The following is a 16,691-nucleotide window of genomic DNA, read 5'->3' as shown; positions in this document are numbered from 1 at the left end:
ATATATACTTCGACTATCACCTTCTATCGACCAAGAGTATACCGTTCTTCAGAGTAAAATCCGCTACTTGATCGCCAATCATTACGATTCTCCATTTCACTACATTTTGAGCTCTTCTTGAGCTTTGCCCTCTGCTCCAGGCGCAGAAATGATATCCAAAGGAGTCACAGCTACGCCTTCCTCCTTGCCCAATTGACGATGACGTTTCATCTCCCTTCTGATCCTTGCGGACTCTTTGACGGGGTCGACACCAGGTACAAAGAAAGCGTCGATCGATTCCAAGGGAACGCCAGCGGTCTGAAGGCCCAGAAAGAAGTGTATCAATATTGTGCCTTTCCGCGGTCCTGCAGGTGGAAGTCTGAGTGCAGACGCGGAACTCACCTCTGGACAGAAAAGGTAGACGAATGGGATGAAACAGAGGTTGAATGCTCCGAATAGGAAGAACATGCCGAATCCGATGTTGGCAATACCCACAGGGGTGACTACGAAGACAAAGTGTCATCAGCTATGAGGCCAAACGTCGTAACAGGGAGGATATCCGTACTCACCCATAAGCATAGTGAAGTCGAACAACCATTGGGAGGCAACCGCAAGACTGTAGTCATCTCAGCTGTATCTCCCACGGCTGTATGGCTTTATGGGACCGCAACTCACCCCATGCCTTTCGATCTCCAGCTCAATGGACAGATTTCAGATGAATACGCCCAGACACCGGCCTGCGAATGAAGGATCAATACTGTGAATACTGGCGTTGACAGCCTATGCACGTACCATCCAGCCCCATGTGAAGAACCTGCAGTGTATAAGTCACCGTCAGTTGACCGTGCGATCGGATCCAAGGCAAGCTGGCACTCACGCTTGGTACGCGAATACCATCACAGCTGCACCAATACCTGAACTCTTGGTGTCGACCTTGATCAATCCGCCCATAATGAACATGACAGTAGCCTGAATGCGGGATCGCGTCAGTGTTGGAGGAGACCGGAAAGACAAGAAAGGGGAACTCACCATGCCAAAGGCAGTGAAGAGAAAGAGATTTCGTCGGCCAGCGTGTTCTGTGTGTAAGATCAGCCTTTGGTCCCTCCCCTGAGAGGTATAATAGTACGCACCGATGAGCCACCAGGTTCTGATGAGGGCCAGAAAAGGTCGACGGGTCAGTAACACGCGTAAGGTCGCGTAGGCGTTGAGAGAGACATGATCGCCTCGGCCTCACTCACCCAACGGAACAAACGAGGAAGAACACTGTGTGTTGTGTGCTTGTTAGCGCTATGTTGCCTCATCCAAATTGACCGCTCACCCTGCAGATATCCAGATAACAACGTCGATGTATGATCATTCAGCCCAATCGCTTCTTTGCTGTGGATCGCACAGAGCCGTGTGAGTCCATCTGTGTCACAGCATCATACGACTTCTACTTACAAGATAGTCGTCACGTAGCTGAGTTCATTTGATCAGCTTCAGTCTACCACTAGTGGTCGGTCTTCAACTCACTATGAAATAACGGTCGACCCTGAAAGACTTTGAGCGACATGTATGAGAGCGGACTGCAAGATGTTTCACATAGCAATGAGCGAGATAGCGAGGTTTGTCGACGATATTAACGTCATCGCCACTTACAGTCAACATCCTCCTCTTCTCGCCTTGATCATCATGAGCCCTCCTGAACAGGTCTCCCCAGCTCTTGGCACTGTCTGCCTCCAGCTCGATAGCCCTTTGGATCTCGTCGACCTGTTTGATGACCACGGCATGATCTTCGGGCAGATCAACGAGACACGATAAGACGTTTCGTGCTTTGTCGACTTGGCCGTGCGAGAGAAGCCATCGAGGTGACTCCTGTAGGGAGCGATTGCATTAGCCAGATGTATACGGAGTGCTGATAGGTTTCAACGTCGCGTACCGGCATGAAAATGAGTAGAGTCGCCAGGATGACACCAGCCTGTGATGATAGTCGATCAGCATGACCTCTTTCATTTGTGACAGTAGCTCGGACGCACCATTCCTTGAAGGCTGAACATGATTCGCCAGGTGAAATCGGTGTCATACTTGTTCAACAGACCGTATGCAGCCCAATAGGCAATCAATTGTCCGACCTATACAAGCGAAAGATAATCTACATCAGCCTCCATTTCTTCGTAACTGCTGTGTCATGCAGCTTGACGAGCATCACTTGTTGGGGGAACGGTGGCCTTGCCTGAACTGAGAGATAGGGCAACTGACAATCAACATGCTCAGGCTAACACACGTCAGAGTCCCTCTCAGGTTCGCCGGCGACGTCTCATTCTGCCAAACAGGCAAGATCGAAGTGATCGCTCCCATCCCCAGACCCGCCACCACTCGTCCTGCTGCCAATTGGGCCGTGGAGAAGGACGACACTTGCAATGTCATGCCGACCATGAGCGGGACACATGCTATGAAGAGGATGGTTCGGCGTGGAAACCGTTCACCAAAGATGGAGGTGAGGATGGCACCGAAGAAACAGCCGATTTCGTAAGCTCCTGTGATGGCTCCTTGACCGGTGGGGTTGAGGTGGTACCTTCGTTCGACTGTGGTGTCGGTGTAGTGGCGGTGACAGGAAGATGCAAGTGGAATACAGGGGAGGAGGGTGGTTGTAGATGAAGGCGTATGTTTGGATTCATGTGATGATTTGTGGAGACAATGATCGATACAGATGGATTGTTCAAGGTGTTCCGTCATGTCATCAGCGTTGGTAACCGAGCGATTTCAACCGTACGCGGTACCACTCACAAGGACCAGACGAGATGACACCTCCCAACGAAGCGTTGTCTATTCCAAAGAGACAGAATCCCACTCCCGCTGTGACCGAGATGGCCATCAGAAGCTTTGTACCCCGTAATCCGAGATAAGGCATTGTGGCGTGATGATGATGATGTTGTTGTTGTTGTTGTTGTTGTTGTTGTTGAGATCGAGCGATTGATCTATCTGTTTGGGTGTTGATTGTAGGATACAATAGTTGACGAGGTTATGAGGAAGCAAGCGAATCCCCAAGTACCATACCTCTCTCTTCCGTGACAAGATGGTATGAATACGCAGAAACAAGAAGAAAGAAGTACGGAATTGTCCTCTTATGAATGATGAACGAATCTGATCATTCACGAGTAGCACTTGTGATGCATCTTGTACTCATCAAGCGCATACGTCTAATTGACTTATTGGATTGTTTTTTTTGCCCGATCACCTCACGGTCTTTTCCCCCAGAACCCTGAATAACAGAGACATCCGATGAGATCCGATCAGATCAGATCAGATCAGATCGCACATGATCATCATCGGGAAAGCAATCAACGCGGGGGGCGGAGGCACAAGGGCTGAGAGACGAGACGGGGGCGACATCCCTGTTCCCTCCTTTTCCGGGGTGAAAACAGGGGGGGCCGAGGGCATGGCGGGTCGTTCGTACAGTAACTTACGAGTACATCATCATTGTGAGTACATACTCAGCTCGGGATGTCGTCTCAATTCCGAAATTACTCCATGGTACTACTACTGTACACATCCACGACGATTGGAGCACCACTCGCTCGATAAGATAAGGTTGCGTATTCGCGATTCTATTTCTGGCTCTCATGTCCAGGAAGAATGCAAGCAGTCATCGCCCAGGAAAGACACACTACTTGCTCGGCCTGAATGCAGAGACGACGGTAGCATGCTGAAGACCCAATTTGACGACTTGACTACTGCTACTGGACACTGCATCCCCTCGCTTGCCCACACATGTCTTCCGGTGAGCCTGATCCTGTTGGTAATCACCTCCACCATCAATTCTCGGAGATGATCATCTCCGCTTGATCACCTGATCCCCAACAATTAGTCATTCCCGGACCGCACATCCACATCAACATCATCGACCGGACCGTAGACATCGTCGCTGCAGTCCGAACCGAAACCGAAATTAAAATTTAGACCATGCTCGGCCCGAACTCATGATCATCCATGAACCCCAGTTCTTTCCTCGCCCTCTCGTCAATGACCACAGGTCGGAGTATCATCGGCGTATCGTGCCTTCCGTATCCTAGACTGTGTGGAGGTGGAGCAGGATCGGACATGGAAGACCTGTTGTTGTCCGAGCCGGATCTATGACCACCTTGGTGCTGGAGGATGAACTGGACGTCGTGGCGCGATACGAGAGAATGGATGATTGCGTGGAAATACAGTGGTCCGATCGTCCATACGAGCACACGGGAGAAGTTTCCTGTGCGGGGAGACGAGTCTAGCGTCAGCGGGATTTGCCGGACCGGACGTCACATGAACATGGAACATGGAAAATGGTATATGATCACATGTAGACGTAGATCTGGCAGGTCAGAGGAGTGGCATGCTCCTTCTGGAACGAGTGTTGGAAGGAGAAGGGATGGGACATGGGATACATACCCATGGTGGCATTGGAGATAGATCCAAAGATAAGCAACACAAAGACCACGACTCCGGGTGGCATCCTACATCCATCCATCCAAGCGTGGTCAGTACATACCTCCATGTTCCCCGACTTTTGTCGGTGGGAAGGTCCCACTCACATCGTCTCGAAAGTCAACATGAGCAATTTCCTCAACAAAGACGTCGCAGCAGCTTTGATCTCGTCGCGAGACTTGAGCAAAGCGTAAGTCACTGCGAAACACCTTTTGATCAGCTTCGACGACCGGTACAGCGTACAGTACATTCCGTTGCAGATACGCACTCGCGCCGCATACAGCTATATCTGTGGCTAATGAGACCGCTGTCCAGGCGATGACGTATTTGTTGACGTTGTCGAGCCACTGCTCTAGATGATTGGTGTCTTTCGGGATGCTGAAGCCGGTACAAACGCATCTGCATTTGGCAGGGGTAGGGGATCAGCATTCGCCTCGCGAGTCGCCTGATTGCAACGAAATGGAGGGACCACAATCCATCCAAGTCGAAAAAACGAGGTCACGGAATGTCGAGACAGATACTCACGCAATACACATGGCCAGACTTGCCACGCTCATAACAGCAAGCGGGATACCTAATGCCCACACACGTCCGAGGAGCTGTCGTTTTGATCAAGTTGCGGTGTCGATATTCAGCTCAGTCCTCTCGCCTTATTTTGGATCCCAATCTCCCTCGCGGAGACGACGACAGACTCACCTTCAAGGCCCTCCTCGAGAAATACACGGCCGCCGCAAAATTGAACAAGCCAATGAAGAGCAAGATGACCATATCCGCATAGACGTCTTTCTCCAGCACTTGGTAGACTGCAGTCGAAGCTTTGTCGATGAAGTTGTAGGTCTGCCAGAGGTTGAGTCCGAACTGGCCACTTGGGGCGGAGAGGCAACGGAGGGGAAGAGTGCGTAGAGAATAGATATGTAGGGGAGGGGAGGGTGGGACCCATGAGCACGGATCGAGCGTGATTGTAAACACAGAGGTGAAGAGTGAAACAGGGAGATGGTAAAACAAAGATCAGCTACTCAGTACAGATGTCCCTTCACTGTCCTCAGACTCACGCGCAAGCAGCCATTCCCACCCCGACCAACCACAATGTCAATCTTGAGTCGTGCAAGTGGAAATGTTCGTAATATTTGTATGTCTGCGCGGGGCAACATACAGCAACTTGGTTCAGCTTGTATCATCTCTTGGGACAGGGGGACGACGTACTTGGGTGAGGATTGCGCCGAGGACGATACCCTCCAAAGCGACGCCTATGCAGCACCACCACTGTTGTGAGCGTCAGTGAAGGTGTCTGTCAGATCGGGCGTTTGAGGACAGATCATAAGGTGGCTTGGGGACGTATGCATCTCAAGAAGTATGGGATCAGGCAAGCTGGACGTTGAGCGTTGGACGTTGGACCAACCGGTTGGACCGGGCACACCAGGTTTGACCTCGCCAATTCTCCAAGGTACATATACCCCACCCATCATTACATCAAGAAGACCAGCAGGGAGAATACGACCATCAAACTCACGGTGATGCGTGTAGGATCACTGTGCAGCGCATTGTATATCGCAGCATCGAGAATGGCCGCAGCTTCCGGAGGATAGGCGATCATCGTTACAAGGTGGTGTGGAGTCGTCAAGGCTACCGAAAGCTCGGCGCACCTTTTGTTTTGGTCTGCGTGGTGCGGTGGGCACAATTCAGATATCACGGTTGTCGTTGTCTGGTCCAGCCAGTTGCAGCAGAGTGATCGAACTATCACCTTCGCCTTCTACGTTTGCGATTCGTGCTCTTTCCGTTCCCGTCGTCAATCGTCCTGTTGATGATGATGAAGAGCAACCTTTCGTGAATTTACCAGATCTGATGCCAATTCCGACTCGACGATTACACAAAGGAGTAGTCGAAAGGTAGGTAAATACTTGGATATGAATCGTTCCTTCACCTTCCTTTCGCTGAATGACATGTGTCCCCCTTTGCATATATTATATCATCGTAGAAGGCCCCCTTCCCTTCCCTTCCGGTCCCGATCCATTTCGATACGATACTATAAAACCGGCTTCCACACTCACTTCCGATCACAAGGTCAGCTTTAGTCTCCCTTCCTTACGCTTCGCAAAGGTACCCCGGACCCTTTGACATCCCCATCTTCCCCTCGGAACGAGAGTAAGGCAGCGGCTTGACATACTACTCCAGCTTCCAGTCCAGTCCAGTCAAACGCTAAGTACCTCAATAATCTGCATGTCACGGCGGAGTGCAAACGTTAGTTTAGGGCCATCGCATCGGTGCGCCCTTTGCGCCTCGTCCCCTCATCCCCTCATCCCCTTATCTGATCGATCTCGGAGCTTTATTCCTGTGGTAGGTTCTCTCTTTCTCTTACTTCTTCTTTTCCAGACAGGTACGTGTAACGTTGGTGCCAGTGTAACTCATATAAGCTTCGTACTGAAAAGGGTCTGCTCTGGTCTCTCTGGTCTAGGGATTGCCATGGGATGGTAGAAGATGGCGACAAGGGATGGAAAGAAGAAAGGATCGGAGATGGGAGAGTGTACTACAGTATACCCCTGAAAACATAATGTCCTCGGAACGGAACGCCAAGTCTCGCACCAAATTATGGGATGTATTGCGCTAGACAATTGAGGCTTGTCTCGTTCTGCTCTGTCATGATCCTGACTCGTCAGTCGACCGAATTGGATATCTATCTGTCCCATGAGCTCGCCAATCGCAGCAGCAATGTCATTCACATACCTGGCCCAAACGCACGGACGACCCCGTGTATGCATGTCATCTGAACGTGCACACCGAGCTCATCGAGAGAGCGGGAGCAGCGTCCCTCCATGGCCCCCTGCAAGGTCCTCGTTACCATCCGAAGCAAAGGGAGTAGTATACAGGTACACGCCCTTCCAATACCGTGATCCCATTCTCTTGGTTCAGGAAAAACTCATGGAGAAAAACAGACCGAATCCTGGTGGCTTTGGCTTTTGGGACTTTTCCCTTGAGGTGAGGGAACGAGTCAGTCAGGTTCCGCGTTACCGTTTACCGAAAGAATCGGACATGCTGGCTAGCTCTTCGAGTCTATCGAATAGTAGCATAGCATACATGTGATCACATACTTTGCATAGGATAATGTGCTAGTCTACTCGGCATGTCGACGTGCGCCTCACTTTTCGCGCCAAAGCTCATGTTTCACAGCTTTCACTCCCCACCTGATGTTCTCCCTCCAGTAACGACGCGTCCACTTCAATTTCCGACGGGGCGCGACGTCAGGAGCTATTTCGGCTTACCCACGCCTACCCTTCTCCCCGCCTAAGACGATACTGACATCTGGACTAGGTGATCTCTCCCTCATCTCCAAGTCCGCCGTAGTGGCCATATTAGACCTCGGCGATCCATGACCAGTCACATAGTGCAATCGCACTTCCTTATCTGAGCCACAACCTTCCTCGCTCTTCCTAAGTTGTCGTCGATCAAGAACGCCCTTATGACCCAAATCGATCGACGATAGAGGAATGGGACTCGGCTCCCTTTCTGTCGATCTCTTCAGGATGGAGGACATTCCATGAGACTGGCGACGCTGAGGTTGGACCTGCAGGATCTGTTGGACGTCTTTGCGGTAGTTGAGAGATTGGAGAATTGAGGAGAAATAGATTGGGCCGAGGACCCAACTGACGATGCGAGAGTAGCCGGCTGATGAAACATTCACGTCAAATGCGATATCACGAGGACCGACTCACCAAAAGTGGCACCTTGGTCAACCACAACAGCCAGATTGATGACGTTAATGGCGACTGGGCCGAACCTGACCACTCGTCAATACTCCGACCCATCAATGATTGACACTCGCCACTCACATAGTCTCATATGTCAATCGTAAGAGCAGCCTGAACAAGGTCCTCTCTCTCTGCTGGATCTCATCTTTGGATTTGAGCAACATGATCGTCACTGCGATACGCGTCGATTTAGCTATCAAAGGCGTGCCCTCCAAGTCAGGCTGATCGTATCTTACTCACTCAGTCCACACACGAGAATATCTTTGACAAGCGAGATCGCCGTCCATATGACAACCAGCCGGTTGTCAGTATCGAGCCAATCTTTGTACTGCATCAGTCGGGCGTTCGACGGTTCGCCAGCGAGTGAGGGAAGCAAGAGTCCTTTGATGGCGACGCTGCGCGACTATTCTCGTCAGTGCTTGCTGACAAGGAGTCGATCCGTTCCTTCCGACAGGGAAAAGGGGGGGTAAATGCAGCAGACAGGCAACGAGAATGGTGCAATCGCTCACCCAAAGCTCAACCCAAGGGAGGAGAAAATACCGAGGATCAACGGACATGCCAGCCAGACCTTCTTCCCGGCCATCTGCCGAATGATCACCTATCAGCATGATCCACCGAGAACAATGTTCTGTACCGCACCACTTCCCAGTGATGTCTGTAAGGCAACTGATCATGACCCTCGGAAGATGATGTCGACTTCCACTCACATTCCAAGCCCGCTGAGCAAAGTAGCCCGCCGCGACAGCGTTCATCAGACCGATCACCGTGAGTACGCCCATATTCGCTTTCACGTCGGCGACGACGACTTCGGTCAGTGCCGTTGCAGCCTTATCGATCAAGCGGTGGGTCTGGACGGGAGAAAAAGGCGTCGGTTCAGCATTCTCTCGGAGATGAGAAACATCGAGAGCGATGACAATGGCGGCGCAGAGGGCAGCACAGCAGACTGTCTTGTTCGAGAAGCAGTGATAGGTCGGACCCCTCCTTCACTCACCTGCCAGAGGTTCATAGCGAATTGACCACTGATTTCCGTCAATCAGCATTCAACTCGGACTATGATCGAAGAAATCGCCCAGACTTACAGACATACCATCATGCCAAAGACGATCCCGCACAGCGCCCAAATGGGGTCCGAGCGCCAGAACGAAGGGAGATATCGGGTGATCTGCGAGAGTAACATCGGTCAGCTAGGGTATGTTATATGGCGTCTTCAGTGGAGATAACCGCCAAATTCAGGACGTCTATCTCTGCGGTGTTGGAGTCGCGAACCACCTCACTCACTTGCAAAAGGACAGAACCAAGCACTACATCCTCTATAGCGGCCGCCAAGGCTGATGAGAACTGAACGGTGGATAGACGTGATTCCTCAGCTTTTCCTCCTGGCGAGTCCTCCCTTTGATACTGTATCTGATTACTGTACGCTCATCATGTCGCCCTCACTCACCGTCAAGTCTCGCGGAGTGGTGTGCAGATAGAGGTATATCAGTTCGCCCAAATCCCTCTTGGAAACTCGGTTGATCTGCTTGACGATTGGGGTGTTCATCGACATTGCTATCGTCTATCTTGTCGTAATTCTAGCTCGTTCACTTCCCCCGAGCCAGATCGTGGTACTGTAGTCGAAGGGATCTTTCTTAGGGACGGGTCGAACAGGTCATGAAAAACCTAAATTGGTCGACGGGGAGCGGATTCGAGATATCGATATACAGGACCCCTGTGATTCGGGAAGAGTAGGAAGTGAATGGACAAAGAATAGGTTGATGGGTAAGAGTAACGCTACCGAGAAGAAGAAGAAAGTGTAAAGTAAAATCAGAATGGGGGGCCACTATCATTCGCTTTCCTATTTCGATGCATGTTCCTTTCGTTGTTCACACACACACACACACACACATATGAGCCCCTTTGACCCAGATCTTCTCTCGCTCGGGTCGATCCACACTCGGTTCGGGTATGCTTCTGATCCATCCCAGCTACATACCTTTTTGAGAAGACTGCTCTACATCTCATGTTTGGATGATCGATCCGTGCCGTCTTCGTGATCGTCAAACATTGCTCATCAGGGAGGGATCGTCGCTCGTATCTTTGCCAAATCTTTTTAACAAAGTTGTACCGGTCGGACCAAGAAGCCCAGTCTCACAGAGCTTTGATCGTTCATTTGTCACGCTGTCCGCTTCGTGCTGCCTTTTTCAGTGACAGACACATCAAGAATACATGACGCCGGACTGACCATACCATCTCTGGACGCCATGCATCTCATCCGTATATTTCCAAATTACAACGTAACAACAAATTTCGGAGCTCATCGATAGGTCGTCGGATCTTCACCCACTCCATCTGCAGCTCCATTCCCCACCAGCACCTGCTCATCAATCACTCTCCCACCGCTCAACCTTTTATACGTCTCTACTTTCTCTCCATATTCGCTCAGCTTGTATATTCTGACTCTTCTATCGAAACCCAATTGGCCGTAGCCTGAGAAACTGGATCCGCCATCGAAACACATCCTAGTACAGAGCGTCAGCTTGAGATTCTCCTCTGGATCTTCAGTCTGGATTCCCAGCATCGGCGTCACTCACCAAACCCCATCGGTACGCCTGCATCTATCTGTGTTATGGCAATGACCATGACTCAATACCTTTACTTCTGTCTTCTTTACTGTGTTGTACCATTCCTCGTCGGAGCTACTATCATCCGTCTCGAAGGCAGCTTTGACACCGTTGTAGAAGAATCCCGAGTTGTGCTTGCTGCTCCCCTCGCCATCCATCTGACTTCCCAGATCGAGAGCCTCGCCATTAAAGCCGGATGTATCAGCGTCATTGTATGCTTCCGGGAGAGGAATGTGGAACCACATCATGGCATTGGGTTTGGCTAAGGTGGTCTCCTCTCGCGGCAATCGAGACGGACGTGAACGAGCAGACCATATATGACCGAGATCATCCACGCCATCTGGCTTGAAGGGTCTTTCTATCGGTTTGATTCCGGAGGAGACATTGCGATACCAGTCAATCTGAGATCTGAGGTACAAGGTAGATGAGCACATCGATGCATCGAGTCGGTCATCTACTCACGTCTTGATATAGTCGTAGTCCGCTTTTGCCCAAGGCAGCGTTTTCTTCTGGTAAGCATGGGAGTCAAGGAAGTAGAGGGTGAATAGGTGCATGTTGGAGCTGTGAGTTGCGTCAGCAAGGAACACAAATCCCTACCGTGCTTTCGCACCACTCACGCGTCGCTCGAATGCAGCTTGATGTAATCTGTCACCAATCTGCGGGTGAGCTTTGTAAACCATGATCCCATTCTTCACCACTCACAGTTTCCTACGCCATCCACCGCTTTAGGTCCTGCCCTTGCTAATGAGTAAGGCATGTTTTGCAGCATCCGCATCTGCAGTTCGGTATCTTCCGCAATCTCCCCATCATGATTGCCAAATACAGCACACCACGGTATTTGTCTGTCAATGACTGGTTTCGCGAATTTCGCCAGAACAGATCTCGAATCATAGCTAGTCTGCTGACCATTGAGCTGATCACCGGAGAACACCTACTCGGTCACGGTGCATCAGCAAGGAATGCGTCAGCAACGATGCCAAAGCTGACTCACAACCAGATCTGGTTTCTCAGCGTCCAAAGCTTCGGCCAGCCATGCTGCTGTATCTGGGTCTCCAACACACGGTGACTTGTCCGTATCTCTGCACTCGCCATTGCCAACGGAGTAATGCAAGTCGGCGACTGGATGGCAGAGTCAGCTGCGCCTTTCAATGTCATGATGCTGGACGATCTGCAGCTCACTTTGCATGATCTTAAAAGCCCCGTCTGCATGGAATGTGGGGACCTTCGCGCGAGGAGCAACTGTCATGACTATCGCGTCAAAACTACATCATCGCGTCTGAGGTGAAAGTCAACACTCACCTGGAGTACCCTTTCTGTAAGCGATATCGACGCTCTCCCATTTGTTGACTTTCGTCTCAGTCACTTTGCCTCCCTGTATTCTCTCAAATCCAAAGAACGGGTCATCGTCTCCGTAGACCACATCAATCTCCGTGACGATGTCATCACTTTCGTATCCCCAATCTGTATCACCCTCGGTCTCAGGCTCCGTTATCACTTCTTCCACCGCTCCATCGGGTGTCGTACCATTTGTCTCCGTCGAGTCTTCTTCTCCTCCTTGGGCTTCTTCACCCTCTCGTCTCTTGCGATCCCTCCTCTTCCAATCGTCCCAGGTCTGCGCTTTTGTTTTATACCACAACCTCAACTCGTCCTGACTGGGCCAAAGACCATTATGTAGGTCTCCATCCGCTTTCGTCCATCCTTCCAGCTCAAGCTTGACATCGTCTGGAGGAGGTTCAGAAGCGAGTCGAATATCGGTGATCAGTTCGACATCCAGTCTTCTCGTTCGTCGATAATATACATTCAAGTACCTATGAGATTTCAACTCTCGTGAGCTACTCCCTTCTCCTGAAGTTGAAACAGGATCAGCTAGCTCACCATAATCCTGTCTTCAGATTTAGATCTTTCTCCACTATGACCCATTTGCCTCTTGTCTTGTCGAGCTCGGGTGTTGTCACAGGTGCACAGTACGAGGGAAAAACGTATGGGGGAAAGTAACATGGTCTGATAGCTATTTCCGTTACTGCGTTGAATAGAAGAGCTGTCAGTGGTGCGCTCAGGGTAGCGATCAGAAGCTTGCTCACAGCCTGTTGTATGTAGTGCCAATGGATCCTTGAAATTGCTGTCAGCTATCGAACCGAGTTTCAGGCTAGTGTAGCATTGCTACTCACCCAATCGTCCAGAGGTATACTAGGCACGAATTCCTCCTCCTTGCCCGTCCCATTTCCGCCTTGACCCAAACCTATGTCAACTTCATCCGACACAGTAGTGACCTCCACCACATCCCATGATTGCCATCCTATCTGCTGTTTCGTTGCCGGACTCCTGAAATGCGATAAGAGGGAGTAGCTCGCGAGGGAGAAACTGAAGATGAGGATGAGGGCTAGGACCGGTAGAAAGGAACGGAGATAGGCGAATCGTGGAGGTCTGTAGCCCGTGTAATGGTAGTCTGGAGCGAGTCGGGGCATGTCTGGCGGGAGAGGGGAGGTGCATGGACTCGCTGAGGATCCGAGTCGTCGAATCACTGAAAGAAAAGGAGTAGGTGTACAGGATGTGTCAGGCAGCTGTGAATGGATGGGACGCAGTGTCCCAAGTGGAGGTTGCGCGGTACGAGGTGGCAAAGTGGCAAAGGGGGCATCGAAAATAAAGTGGGGGGTCTATCGTACCTGGCACTTGGGAGAAGCAAATGATCGACGAGGGTCAAGTGGAATGAACGGGTTTACGTACCTCTTTTGCTTATCTCTGCTCGTTAAATACGGGATCTGGAAGGTCTGGCGGAGCATGTCGATGTCTGATGTCTATCGATGAGACGAGATCGGATCTGGAGACGTGTCATGATCATGAGCCTCGAGAAACCAGCACGTTGAGGATTCCCCTTCGGTCGTCTATTCTCTCGACAATGGTACACTAGGTAATCAGATGACGGGGACCATGCCATAGACATCTCTGCCGGCAATGACGAGCTACGCTTCTTCTTCTTCCTCCTCCAACTCCCTGCCGGTTCCCCAACCCAGGCGGTATCGATCGGGCAATATCATCGAAGAGCCCGAGCACGGGACGAGAGGCTCGTCGTGTGATGAGGACGAAGTTAAAGGGTCAGATGAACGCTGGATGGACAAGGAGATGAGGGAGATGATCCAGGATGATGAGTTGTACTTGCAAGCAGAGGAGAAGCGGTTGAGCGGTGTGGAGCTCGGATCGGTCGGATCAGGGGAGAACGCTGGATCGAGTCATCAAATCGCTTTTTCGGGACTAGCCGCAACCGACGGTATCGATATCGAAGCAATTTCGGCTGACCGTGCTTCCCATCGAGACCAGACTAGACGACGAGTTCAAACGAGTCTTGAATTGGTACCCGTACACTCTTCATTGGACGAGAAGGACCTCTCCCACGCCACCGAGTCGGAAATTCCGTCACCTCCAAAACGATCCTTACCAGCGCTTCTTCGTACGTCTTGGGCCAATCGGCATGATCCGTCATACGTCGGGTTCTGGCATTCCTTGCGAATCTTTATAGTTGGCAGTCCCTCCTCGACCTCTTCGTCTCAACAACAGCCCGATCCATCGGATCCCGACTACGTCCCACCGAAATACCGTTGGACGCCCATCCTTTCCGGACTCTTGCAACCGTTCTCGATCCTCCTCGAAATACCTGGTTTGACGGAACATTGGTATGTCCGGACGATCAACAATGTTCCTGTGGTCTACCAGTCGAACCCTGTGCTATTAGATGTCGGACTAGCCATTTCCATGGCATGTGGGATCATCGCCAACATCGCTCTGATCTCTCGTTTCCTCGAACGCAGAGTGTTCTCCTCGACGATAATCACCATTGTCGGCTTGACCATACACGACGTCATCAACATCGTCGCCGTGACGATATTCGGGGTCGTCCACGCTGTCGATGATGGCTTCACATACAGTGAAGCGTTCTGGTTATGTGTCTGTTCGACCGCAGCAAGTATGTTCACCAACGCTACCCTGATCTACGATCTTGTTCGAACACCAGATTTCAAGAGATCCGGAAGTGGCTTGACGCCGAAACAGAGAAATCTCGTCATCATCACCATGATGATGCTTGTCTATCTCGCCCTAGGCGCATTATGCTTCAACTTCCTCGTCCCTCACATTTCGTTTCAAAACGCTTTATATTACACTGTGGTGACCATCGAAACCATCGGGTTTGGCGATGTCACACCGTCGACCATCGGGGCGAAGATCTTCCTCTTCTTCTATGCTCCAGTGGGTATCCTCACGCTTGCAGTCACCGTCGGGACGGCACGAGATACCATTGTGGAGAGTTGGAATGCGGCATATAGGAGGAGAAGACACGAAATGCTGAAAAGACATAGGATACGGAAGAGACAGAGGGAAGAGGAAGCGGCGAAAAGAGCAGCGATAGAGAAAAGGCTGGAAGAGGTAGGGAAACCTGTATGGATAGCTACGAGAGGAGGTGGAGTGAGAGGTGGAGCGAAGGGGAAGAAATTGAATGTGGGGGCTTTGAGTGATCAAGATATCGAAGGAGTGGAAAGAGAGGCCATGAACAATCTGGCGATATCCAGAGGAGAGTCTCGTGGTGGGGAAGCTTTGATGGGAATGTCGCACCATGGTGACGAGGCGGGTGGATCATTAGAAGGTGGTGAGGAACAGAAACGCAGCTTCGATGACCTACAACGAAGAGAGGACGAGCTGAATCAACAAAGTCTGAGCAGTGAGGAAGGGTATCGTGAAATTCAAGAGAGATTGGCCAAGGAGGAAAAGATGGAGAATTGGATCAAGGTGGGTTGTTGCAGTTGACGAATGATGTGTTGAGGGTGTTCAAGTTTGCTGACTATCTGTCTATCTCCATCCTCCCTGTCGCCTCTCCATGATCGATTCCTGAACCGACCTACAGTTTGCATTCGCCATGACCCTCTTCCTGCTTTTCTGGCTTGTAGGAGCTACCGTATTCTGCAAGACTGAGGTGCGTCAAAGCCATCTTTCTTGGTGCATAATCAGAACTGACCCACAGAACAGGACTGGTCATGGTTCGTCGCCTTCTACTTCTGCTTCGTGACGTTCACGACGATCGGTGAGTTTTCACTTGCCCTTCAAATCGAGCTCCCTGCCGGACGCGTTGGAATCAGGTCGGCCGAGACATCCTTATTCTGGGGCAGTGACTTGAGGAGGAATGTTTGGAAGCCTCTTGTGCCGCGGATGGGAATGATTCGCTGACAATGGCGTTTACAGGGTATGGCGAAGTGGCGCCTCAAACTCCAGCCGGCAGGGCATTTTTCATCATCTGGGCGGTAAGTGGTCCAATAACCACGAACCACTCTTGCCCTTCAATCGCAACATCATCCTTTGAAACAATGACACTTCTCTTTCTCCTCCCCGTCGACTGGTCTCCACCTCGGCAATGTAGTAATCGCTGCCCAGGACAATCCGAATACGGTGTCTGACACAACACAATTTCGCAGATATTCGGTGTAGCCACTGTCACACTCCTCATTGCGGTCCTGACCGAAGCGTATTCGAGACATTATCGAAACGTGGTAGTGGTCCAGACCCCTGCCCAAGTGACTGCGCAAGCGAAAGAATTTGAGGGGATGAAAGATCGGTATGTGGAAGAAGGAAGGAGCGGGAGGGTATTTGGTGAGGAGAGGTCGAAGACGTTATCGAAAGAGGTGAGTGGCGGCAGTACGGTCACTTCTTCTTTCAAGTGGACTCCTCGGTCCCTACAAAGGCAAAGGCAAAGGCATATACAAGTTGTGGAATGGACGGGCTGATTAGATGACATGGACGGCGGACTAGATCCTGGAAAGTCTGAATCATCTACATGATCATATCACTTCTTCTCATCCTCACGAACCAATCTCGACTAGTCTTGATGATGACCAACAAGCAAGGGACGAACAACACCGATTCTGGACAAGTCATAAGAGTGAGT

At 51.0% G+C, this 16,691-nt stretch overlaps 5 protein-coding genes across 5 annotated transcripts; 1 reads left to right on the top strand and 4 right to left on the bottom strand.

Moving 5' to 3' along the window:
* Window positions 1–99: 99 nt before the first annotated feature.
* IAR55_005446 (uncharacterized protein) lies at window positions 100–2,869 on the bottom strand (the record flags this gene model as incomplete). Its single annotated transcript, XM_066948537.1, has 17 exons — window positions 100–297; window positions 382–482; window positions 549–595; window positions 655–716; window positions 772–793; window positions 857–948; window positions 1,009–1,055; window positions 1,110–1,126; window positions 1,218–1,242; window positions 1,298–1,356; window positions 1,420–1,437; window positions 1,492–1,544; window positions 1,618–1,833; window positions 1,898–1,936; window positions 1,995–2,090; window positions 2,218–2,543; window positions 2,746–2,869. The coding sequence occupies 17 exons, from the start codon at window positions 2,867–2,869 to the stop codon at window positions 100–102; spliced, it is 1,542 nt and encodes a 513-aa protein (XP_066801105.1).
* A 1,045-nt stretch (window positions 2,870–3,914) lies between these two features.
* On the bottom strand, window positions 3,915–6,016 carry IAR55_005445 (uncharacterized protein; the record flags this gene model as incomplete). The annotated part of the gene is made up of 9 exons (XM_066948536.1): window positions 3,915–4,207; window positions 4,387–4,451; window positions 4,530–4,620; window positions 4,691–4,821; window positions 4,948–5,021; window positions 5,119–5,287; window positions 5,475–5,557; window positions 5,626–5,685; window positions 5,933–6,016. The coding sequence occupies 9 exons, from the start codon at window positions 6,014–6,016 to the stop codon at window positions 3,915–3,917; spliced, it is 1,050 nt and encodes a 349-aa protein (XP_066801104.1).
* A 1,659-nt stretch (window positions 6,017–7,675) lies between these two features.
* On the bottom strand, window positions 7,676–9,711 carry IAR55_005444 (uncharacterized protein; the record flags this gene model as incomplete). The annotated part of the gene is made up of 10 exons (XM_066948535.1): window positions 7,676–8,082; window positions 8,130–8,194; window positions 8,247–8,337; window positions 8,406–8,560; window positions 8,675–8,748; window positions 8,873–9,013; window positions 9,157–9,184; window positions 9,245–9,327; window positions 9,444–9,503; window positions 9,607–9,711. 10 exons carry the CDS (start codon window positions 9,709–9,711, stop codon window positions 7,676–7,678), a joined length of 1,209 nt encoding a protein of 402 aa, XP_066801103.1.
* A 747-nt stretch (window positions 9,712–10,458) lies between these two features.
* On the bottom strand, window positions 10,459–13,230 carry IAR55_005443 (uncharacterized protein; the record flags this gene model as incomplete). The annotated part of the gene is made up of 11 exons (XM_066948534.1): window positions 10,459–10,663; window positions 10,736–11,173; window positions 11,228–11,326; window positions 11,383–11,410; window positions 11,468–11,696; window positions 11,757–11,884; window positions 11,945–12,004; window positions 12,065–12,573; window positions 12,641–12,785; window positions 12,847–12,874; window positions 12,934–13,230. 11 exons carry the CDS (start codon window positions 13,228–13,230, stop codon window positions 10,459–10,461), a joined length of 2,166 nt encoding a protein of 721 aa, XP_066801102.1.
* A 487-nt stretch (window positions 13,231–13,717) lies between these two features.
* IAR55_005442 (uncharacterized protein) lies at window positions 13,718–16,530 on the top strand (the record flags this gene model as incomplete). The annotated part of the gene is made up of 5 exons (XM_066948533.1): window positions 13,718–15,541; window positions 15,657–15,725; window positions 15,779–15,833; window positions 15,992–16,050; window positions 16,222–16,530. 5 exons carry the CDS (start codon window positions 13,718–13,720, stop codon window positions 16,528–16,530), a joined length of 2,316 nt encoding a protein of 771 aa, XP_066801101.1.
* Between the last annotated feature and the right edge of the window lie 161 nt (window positions 16,531–16,691).

Source organism: Kwoniella newhampshirensis, chromosome 11, assembly GCF_039105145.1.
Source record: "Kwoniella newhampshirensis strain CBS 13917 chromosome 11, whole genome shotgun sequence".
NCBI classification, from domain to species: Eukaryota; Fungi; Basidiomycota; class Tremellomycetes; order Tremellales; family Cryptococcaceae; genus Kwoniella; species Kwoniella newhampshirensis.
The sequence above is the reverse complement of the archived record's forward strand: the minus strand, read 5'-3'. Positions and strand labels throughout refer to the sequence as shown.